At 56.8% G+C, this 9,254-nt stretch overlaps 1 protein-coding gene across 1 annotated transcript; it reads right to left on the reverse strand.

Annotated features, from left to right (window-relative positions):
* Nucleotides 1–741: 741 nt before the first annotated feature.
* IK (IK cytokine, down-regulator of HLA II) lies at nucleotides 742–8,913 on the reverse strand. The gene is made up of 19 exons (XM_009582087.1): nucleotides 8,853–8,913; nucleotides 8,528–8,620; nucleotides 7,965–8,024; nucleotides 7,228–7,395; nucleotides 7,029–7,143; nucleotides 6,721–6,791; nucleotides 6,563–6,609; nucleotides 6,138–6,301; nucleotides 5,910–6,018; nucleotides 5,415–5,454; nucleotides 4,778–5,003; nucleotides 4,412–4,430; nucleotides 3,816–3,910; nucleotides 3,488–3,561; nucleotides 2,888–2,945; nucleotides 2,326–2,414; nucleotides 1,916–2,024; nucleotides 1,185–1,219; nucleotides 742–769 (listed from the first exon to the last, which is right to left on the reverse strand). Exons 2-19 carry the CDS (start codon nucleotides 8,581–8,583, stop codon nucleotides 742–744), a joined length of 1,563 nt encoding a protein of 520 aa, XP_009580382.1. The 5' UTR covers nucleotides 8,584–8,620; nucleotides 8,853–8,913.
* Nucleotides 8,914–9,254: the final 341 nt, after the last annotated feature.

Below are 9,254 nucleotides of genomic sequence, written 5' to 3' on the forward strand. Positions count from 1 at the left end.
CCCCAGCCCAGCCAGGGGCCACCAGCAGCCTCCCTGTCCTTGCCCAGAGGGGCTAATCCAGCTCCCTGCAGGCCCTGCGCTGCGGTGACGAGCTTTGCCTGGTGCTGGCCCCATGGCATCCACCCTGCCGCTGGCCGGGGGCAATCACCGCTCCGCTGCCACGCACGGCCCCAGCGCCGCCAGTCATCACTGCAGCGTGCGCAGGGGAAGCCGTACGAGTCCTCCGCTTCTGGCCGTTCCTCCTGCTGTACCCCACGCAAGGGTCCCATTACCTCCTCACGCACTGAGGCAGAGGTTGCTCAGCTGGGATTATTTCCCCCAAATAGGTTTATTTGCTAATTTTATCCGGGGCTTGACGGGGGCTGCCTGCCCCCCACCCCAAAAGGCTCCCACAATAAACAGCCTCCATTAGGGCTCGCCCTGTGAGACCCAAGAGGGCCTGGTGAGCGGAAAGAGCCCAGCCCAGGCACCTTCTCCCTGCCCATACAAACAGACGTTCACGCAAATTTAATACGGTTTTATTACGGCTACAACATTTACACATCACAGGCTATACAGCAAACACTGAGGGGAGAGCCTCAGCACAGCCCCGCAGCGCAAGGCGTGGGGGGGCACGTGCTGCCCAGCCCGGAGCAGTGGGCGGACGGCGTGGGGGGCAAGGAGAGCACACCAGCAAGCTCCGGGAAGGCAGCATCCAGCGGGCCGGCGTTCCAGGAGCTGGAGGAGAAGATACTGGAGGCATCAGTACTTGGGACGTTTCACCTCAACCCTGGAAGAGACAGAGGGGCAGGACGGTGGTGAGGATGCGGGGCAGACAGCTCCCACCCAGAGCTCGGCACCGAGGTCCACGGTTTCACCCCACAGAACAGTGCAGAGGCTCAACAGCTCCTCGGGCCACCCAGCCGGATGGGGCAGAACTGTGTGGTCAAGGAGGAGCCCCAAACACAGCCCTGGGGTCTGCTCAGCACCCACCCATGGCCCAGGGGAGAGATGCGCTGCAGGCTCTGCTGAGCTGAGCAGGGCAGGAGCACCCCCAGGGGATCAAACATTCTCCACTCTCCTTCCAGCCCCACTGCTGAGAGCCGGCAGGGAGGTCTCTGCGCCCTGCAGCCCCTGGGTGAGGTGGCAGGGGACGGCCAGGCCCCAGCACCTGCCGAGCCCAGAGCAGAGACAACTTTACTAACCCATCAGCCTCCAACTTCTTCCTCTTCTCGATGATCTGCAAAGAAAGCACAAAGTCCCGTTACCCTCAGGGTGGCTGGCTGCCCACAACCGCAGCAGAGGGGTTGTAGGGTGCAAGATACACCCGGAGACAGCTGTAGACAGGCCAGAGCAAGCTGAGGTGAGCTGAAGTTGTCCACAAGCTGCCTGAAGTCTGGAGAAGCTTGGCCTCTTCCCCCTTTGCTCCATTTTGGCCAACAACGACCACTTGTTCTCACCTTCCCCTAGCCCATCCCGTACCATCGGGGTGCCCATGGCCAGCTCACCCTGCCAGGACAACCCCCAGCTCTGCCAGTTAGAAAACACGGAGCCGCTAAACATGCCTTGTCCCCTCCAAAACCCCTTTGGATGGCTCCAAGCTGCCGTTTTTGGACACGTTCATCTGCTGCAGAACCCGGAGCAAAAAGCCCCCAATCGGGACTGCTCCCAGGGCAACAGCTCCAAATGCAGCTCCAGATGCCTCTGCCGTCCTGAAGCCCCAAACATCTGGCTGATGCTCTCACAAGGAGGAAATCCAGCTTCTAGAGAGCCAGCCCTGCTGCACACGCACACCGGCAGTGCCTGGCTGCCAGGACGTGGGCTGGACCGAAGAGCCCTGACTAAGACAGCGAGGGCAGGACTAGGTGGTAGCTCTCCTGGGCTACGCTGGCAGCTCGCAGCCTAAACAGATGATACCCCAGCACCAGGCACTCACCGCACTGATCTTCTTCCACTGCCGGTCCAGCTCTGCCTTGTCATTTGTCTCCTTGAAGCGACGGGTTTTTCGTCCCTCAGACATCTTGATCCCATACTGGAAGGCCGCCCTGGGGAAGGAGCAAGACAGAGCTCAGCGCTCGCAGGGGATCCACAGCCTGCCGGGGGAATGGACACTTCTGCCCCAGCCACAAGCCCGTACTCCAGAGCTGGCTTGGGCAGCACTCTTGAGTCCTCCAGGGTGATACTAAGAGCAGAGACAAGCCACCAGGCCCAGGATCCACAGCTCGTCCTCGGGTCCTCACCAGGGAACCCCCTTCTTGCTTTAAGCTCCCCCAGGACCCAGGTTTGGCCAGCGTGGCCACCCCCACTCAGAATCCTTGCTCAGCCCTTCACAAGGGCTGCACTCACTTGGGCAGAGCCTCTTTGTTGTTCATGTATTCACTGTACTCCTCCTGGGTGTCGAAGTCCCAGCGGCCCAGAGGTCCTTTCTTGTTACCCTGCAGCGAAAGAACGACTCAGAGCAGCTCCTCAGTTGATGCTGGCCAGGGTTTCTCACGCAGCCCCGCACGCCCAGACAAGACCTCAATCTCCCATCGGCCCCAGTTCAATGGTCTTGTGCACCCAGTCTGGCCTTGGCTCCGAGATCCCCTCCCCGAGAAGCCCCAGACAGGAGATTCTGTGGAAGAGGGAGTTGAGACGGACTAGCACACCTCCCCACCACCTCTTGGTCAAGTGCCAGAGAGTCGCACTGGGACAGTCCCCGTCGCACTGTCCCAGGACTGCTCCCTGGGACAATAGATCCCTCCCAGACCCAGGCACACAGCAGATCAGCAAACCCCAAAACACATTCAACACCCAGCTCCAGGGCATTCAACCCCTCTGCAAAAGCCTGCTTCTCTCCAGCGGGATCCCCTCAGCCTGCACTGATGTCTAGTTTGCTGGCTGATCCTAAAAGCTGGTGACGGCATACCTGATCCATTTTGCTGTAGTCCACCTCTTCATCACTGTCTACAGCCATATCATCCATTCTGTAAGGAAAAGAAAAGCAAGGAAAGGGTTTGGAGTGGCTCCATGGGACAAGGATCAGGACCTTGGAGCCATCTCTTGTGGCCTCAGACTGAACGCACTCAGTTCCTGTAACAGAGAGAAGTTCCTCCAACGGCAAGCCCTGCAGGTGAGCTGTACCACAAGGGCATCCAAGATTGCAAATGCTCCTGAGATGACTGCAGGCTGAAAGCTGTCCCCCTTCTGCCAAGGGACTGCTTTGCAGCCAGAGTTCAACGAGCTCATGAATTGTGTGGCAGACTCCCAGCCACCTCGGCCTCTCCCTGGCACTCACAGGCAGCAGACTCCAGGCAGCCATTTATAGCAGAGACCAGCTAAGAAAAGGCCAGGTCTGCCAGAACCAAGGATTCGGGGAGCATTTTAACAGTAGGTTGCAACCCCAGACAAAGCCAGGCCCGCTCCTCCCAACAAGTAGTGGGGCTGATGTTCAAGTTCTTGCTGCCAGAGAACAGCAGCCCCTCGGAACACCCTGCTCCCAACCCGCAGCTTCTTGCTGCTTCCTTACGTAGCAGGGTAGCACTCGGCGTAGCTGTTCGACATGCCGAAGAAGTCCCCCAGCTGCTTCTTGTCTTCTGGCTTCTTCAATGTGACAATGGTCAAGGAAAGCACCACCATGTAGTCGTACAGCTAAGGGCTGAGCATAGCCAGCCAAAGAGCCCCCTCCTGCCCTAACACAACCGAATCAGAGGCTGCAGATCTTGTATTTGGCGTACGAGCAGCAAGGTTCGGGTGGCATTTCTCTGCTACAGGAGGACGAGCCCTCCCAAGCGAGGAAAATCGGGCAAGGCCTGCCTGCAAGGGAAACCCAGCCCTGCAGTCGGCCAGGCTGGCACAGACAGTAAAGGATATGACTCTGCTCCTTCCCAGCCAGCGGCTCCAGCAAACTTCTCGTTGATGGACTTGATGAGCTCCTTGGCTGAGCCGGGTCCTGGGGTAGAGGGAGCAGCAGGGTGAATTTTGGGGGAGGAACAGCTCACCGCAATACACATGGGCTGGGCAGAGCCCCCTTCTGCACGACCAGTTCATCGGGTCGGGGTAACAGGCAGAAGGACAGGCTGCGTATGAGGTAGAAGAGGAGGAGCCAGGAGAACACCAAGGAGCAGCAAATCAGTTCAAGCACAGACAGGGCGGGGCTGATCCTGGGAGACCCTGAATCCTCCTCAGCTTACAGCCAGCATAAGGTGGTTTGAGCTGGTCTGCTGCCAGGGAAGGATCTGCACACACACTCACACAGGCTGGCATGCAGCAGCCTGTAGGCACAAGACTCTTCACCCCAAAACCCTCACGGCAGGCAATTTCCTCTGTCATAGCAGTCTCTGGGAGAACAGGGAGCTCAGGCCAGCCAGCCAAGCGGTTCTGAAATCTGCAACCCCGTACGGCCTCGCTCAAACATCCAGCCTCATTCAAATGTCCAGACCACTTGACTCACCTTTGTCGATGTCTGTCGGCTGCAAAGAAAAGGGAGAGACACCATGTCACCCGGGAAGGCTGAAAGCAGGCACGTGACAGTGCTGCATGACTTACAGCTCCACTTTAAGACTCTTTGTGGCAAGCACACAGAGCTGAACCATAAAAGCTACTGGCTTGTGCTAGTCCTGCCTGCCTTGCTGAACGAGAGGACGAGCACCCAGCCACCCACCAGCCCCTGGCTGGTCAGCAAGAGCTGAACCCTGGCACGTGTGGGAGCACGGCCAGAGCCACCCAAAGCCACCAGCGTGACCCACCAACCCCACAGCTGCACTCCCCAAAGGGCAGAGATCAGGGGACAGTCCAGGCTTCACGAGCAGAGGCTCACCTCATCATCAGCCTTGGGCTTCTCAAAGTAGCTGTGCCTCTTCTTTTCCTCCTCCCGCTCCCGGTCACGCTCCCTGTCCCTCTCACGCTCCCGGTCCCTGTCACGTTCTCGGTCCCTGTCACGCTCCCGGTCCCTGTCACGCTCTCTCTCACGGTACCTCTCCCGCTCCTTCTCCCGTGGCATCTTCGCAGTGGAGGGCACATAATCCCCAATGTCTTCAAAGATGCTAGAAATGGAAAAGAGCCTGCAGTTACAGATGCTGCAAGAGAAGAGGCCACAACCACACCTCCCTTTGAACTGCAACCTAATAAAGGAAGACGCAGCACCAACACCGAGAGCTAAGGACACCCACTAGAACTGGATTCTACATCTGTCAGAGGTATCGCTGCATTTCTGCTCTCTTCTGCTGCCTGGACCTGCTTCTTGTGGTCCAGAACAACAGAGAGCTCTTGCCTGCCTCAAGCCTGAAACCAAAAACAGAGCTTGCCTCCAGCCTTGTCCTACAAACCACAGGTCCAAAGAGGCAGCTCGCTCCAGAAACGCTAAACCCAGCCCTCTCCAAACGTGATGGGCCAAAAAGACATTCCTTAAGGCAGAGAGCTGTGACCCCACAGCCTGTGGGCAGGGAGGCACTTACTTCATGTCAGCTTCAGGGGGCTTCTTCTCATCCAGCTTCCCTGCAAGGACACAGCAGCAGTGAGAGGCACATCACCCACTCCACCACCCGCACTGTTTCCCTGTCCCCAATCTGGTTTCCAAGCCCCAAGAGTGGGAGGCCTGGAGGATGTCCTGACTTCCTCTTCGGCTACCACATCGTATCTAGCCCCCTCAGGAAGCCATTTTGTCCCTCCCCAAGAGGGGACATTTCCCCAAGGAACTGGGCCTTAATCAGGAAGAGCAGAGCAGCACGAGGCACCCTCTCAGCTATAATTTCTCAGCAGCCAGTCCCCTGCGGTCCTGCCACAGAACAGCCTGCTGTCAGGACGCAGTGCTCGGGGAGCTATAGGAAATCGCTGTCCTCTAACAGGAGGCCTCATGGCACAGGAGAATGCAGCAAACCAAAACACATCTCATTCTCTCGGGATATGCTTCAAGCATTAAGTCCTACTACTTGGTTCCCTTCAGCTCCCACCTTTGTCTTTCTTCTTGAGCTTCTTGTTGCGGGTCCCTTGCCTGAGATAGGAGAGGATCTGCGTCAATTTGCTGATGACAATGTCATTGGTGGTCAGCGTGGTCTGTGCCTGAAAGAGAAATCCCCGAGGAAGCATCCAACTCCCTTGACAGGGAACGCCTCCTGGCAAGACCTGCTCTGGCCAATTCAGACCAATGTGGTCCAGCAACCTGGACGCTAGCTGGGTACCTCCATGGTGGGGCAGTCAGCCTTGCTCCGGATCAGCGTGGTTGGGATATCGGTGTCGGCATACTCATCGTCCAGATCTACCACGTAGGCCATCCTCCCCGGCAGAAACAGCTCATTCCGCTCGTAGGCCTTGTTCTTGAAGAGAATGCGGTAGATGTTGCGACCTGGAAGGGAAGGAAATGTGTGGGAGAGCTGCAAGAGAGCAATGGACAAGCCCACAGCGGAGAGTATTTAGTTTGTCAGAAACATCAGAATCCCCTCCTAAGAGAAACGCTTCCTCCAGCCCTCAAATTCAGGATGCCTACACCTCAGACTCTCCCCCTGCAATGAGTAAAGGTTTTCATTCCTCCATTCAGCCTCTGGGATTTCTCCCACATCCATGGCACAACACAAAGTGGGGAACAGCCACATCCACACAGTCTTACCCAGCCGGGTCTTAAATTCAATTTTGTTTTCAGGATCTTCATCTTTCCTGACGAGAAACAGAAAACAAACAGAAGTATTATGCTAAGCGTATGCCTCCTCTGCATCCTCTTCTCTGGGAGGCAGCTGCACTCAGGAGTGCAAAATCCTCAGCACTCACTTAGTTTCTTTCTGGGGCTTCTCCATCATTTCCTCCTCTTCCTTCTCCTTGCTGGCAATCTCAGCCCGTACCTGGCCACAGAGTGAATCCATGCATTACAGATCAATCCATGCCACTGCTGCCCATCAGAACCAGTAAGCCCACTTCCACCAGCTCCCCAACCCTTCATGAATCTTTCCCAGAAAGAGAAATCCACACTGACAAGATTGAAGCATCCATAAGTGGCAACTAATACCCTCTGCCCACCCTCTCTGCCTGTGGGAGCGGACAGAGTGGAAGAAGAGCAGCACGGTGATATCTGTGCTCACCTTCTGCAACAACGCAAAGTCCAGACCCTTCACCAAGTGAGTGTGCTCCATGTCACCACCCAAGAACTTGGACTCCTGGATCAACTGTCTCCTCTTCTCCGCAGCGGATTTATCCCTGTGCAACAAATACAGAGCCAGTTACGAGACAGCCCCTCTGGAGCAGACTGGCAAGACAAGGCCATGTCGCAGGCTCACGTACGCCTCTGCTGTCGGCCCCACAGCCCTGTAGTTGGCAGTTGTGCTGATCAGTTCCGTTTCCTCGTAGTCCTTGTTCACACCATCTCTTCTCTCCTTGGCTCGATCTCTGTACTTCTCGGCCAACTCCCTCTCGCGCTCTATCTCCTGCTGGCGCAGCTTTGCGTAATAGCTGGGGTTGGAAAAACAGCTCAGTGTTAGAGTGACAAGTTCACACTTTTGATGTACCAGTCAGGTAACAGCCCCCGAGGCCCCACACATGCCTGTTCTGCTCCCAACCCCTTCCCCAAAAACGTACTAAAGCACCGTGGGACACAACACGCCTGGAGGGCATCAGGCAAGATGAAACTGCTGTACTGAGGCTAACTAAAGAGGAGCTCAGTCTTCCCTTCCAAAGGGAAGAGGTCAAGTGCAGTCCTGCTGTGCAGATGTGCCCCAAAAAAACGCAGTCACCAGTGCAGATGTCCCATCACTGCCCTGCTCTGTCAGACACCCACAGAGCGTCTCCCACTTCTTCCAGAGGTGAAGCTTCACCCCCATCCTGCTGCCGCCCTCCCACATCTGTTCCCACAAGCAGTGACAGTCACTCAGTCTGAGCTCTTCTCATTCTGCTTGGCTCCAAAGCCCCAAAATAATCCAGGCCACTCAAGGTCCTCTTTCGTAGCCCAACAGCTCAGCTGCTTCCATGGGAGGGGCATGATGTACGAAGACAAGTCCTGATGCATCGCTTTCCCCATTTACCTTTTCTTTTTCCTCCTGCGAGCAGCTGGGTCTTCATCTTCGTTGTACTCCCGGGGCATCCTGGAAAAGGGCGAGAAACCACACATACAGTCTGCAGAGCCATACAAACACCAGCAGCTAGACAGAACAGTCCCTCAGACACAGCAGGGCACCGAGATGCTCAAAGATGGGAACAGTACAGTCCCATTTCTCCCTAATTCCACTCTGTCAGCAGGGAGAGGAGGGGAAAGCACTGATTTTCACAGAACAAAAACTAAACCTGCCTCCTGCATAAAGCATCTTAACAGCCATGCGAGACTCGCTCTGTTATTTACAGCAGTCCTGACCCACCTGTTTCTCCACTTAACACACACATGTACAGCTTGCACGGACCCCAGCACAAAGCAAGGCCAAGGTCTGCTCCTCGGGCCCTATCTGCACACTCATTAGCAAAAGTCCCTTTAGATACTCCACTACAGACTCCACTGCAGATCGCAGAGAGAGAAAGTCAGGTAGGAACAGAGCCCCAGAGGGAAACCGGACGTGCTTTGTCCCACAGTCCTGTAAATAAGAGTCCTACTCACTCATGGTGGCGAGATTTGGACGGTGGCGCAGATGTTGGCGCAGCCCGCGGGGTCATAAGAAGCTTTCTGAAGTCTTCATTGGTCAGCTTGGACCTGCAAGGAAGAGAGGAGACAGAAAACGTCATCCCCCAATGAGCTTTGTCAGCCCGATGGCTTCTGAGGAGGCAGAGAGTTTGCCAGCATGTCCTGTGTGACGGAGTCAGACACAGGGTCCCCGCGGAAGGAGCCCAAAGGCTGCACTGCCCCAGTCACTCCCAGCCTCTAGATGGGGGAATCGGTCTTGGGCCCCACAGTCCTGGTCCAGTCACGCCCCAGTCGTACTCACTGGTGGAAGGAGTGCGAGTCGTCCACATCGTGGCCATCAGGGGCCAGGGGATTGGAGAACGGTTCATCTGGGGGACAGGAGGAAACAGAGCGCTCAGAGTCTGCCTGCATGGCTTCAGCCCCCCTCCAGCCCCCACAATCCTCCCAGCCCGGTCCCTGCTCAGGACCAGGGAAGGGAGCAGCCTTCACCCACCACCCCGCTCCTCCATAGAGCCCAGGCCACCGACACCCTGGGGTGGCCTCACCAGGGCGCATGGGATGAAGGGGTCCTGGTGTCACTGCCCACCAGTGACCTTGCCGTCCTGCAGCCCCAGTGACTCTGCGCCCGGGGGGTGTTCTAATGCCTCCCCGGGGCTGTCCCGTCCCCCCCACCTCCCGGGACTGCCCGTTTGTCCCCTTCACC

The sequence above is a fragment of the Fulmarus glacialis genome, unplaced genomic scaffold, assembly GCF_000690835.1.
Source record: "Fulmarus glacialis isolate BGI_N327 unplaced genomic scaffold, ASM69083v1 scaffold26997, whole genome shotgun sequence".
NCBI lineage: Eukaryota > Metazoa > Chordata > Aves > Procellariiformes > Procellariidae > Fulmarus > Fulmarus glacialis.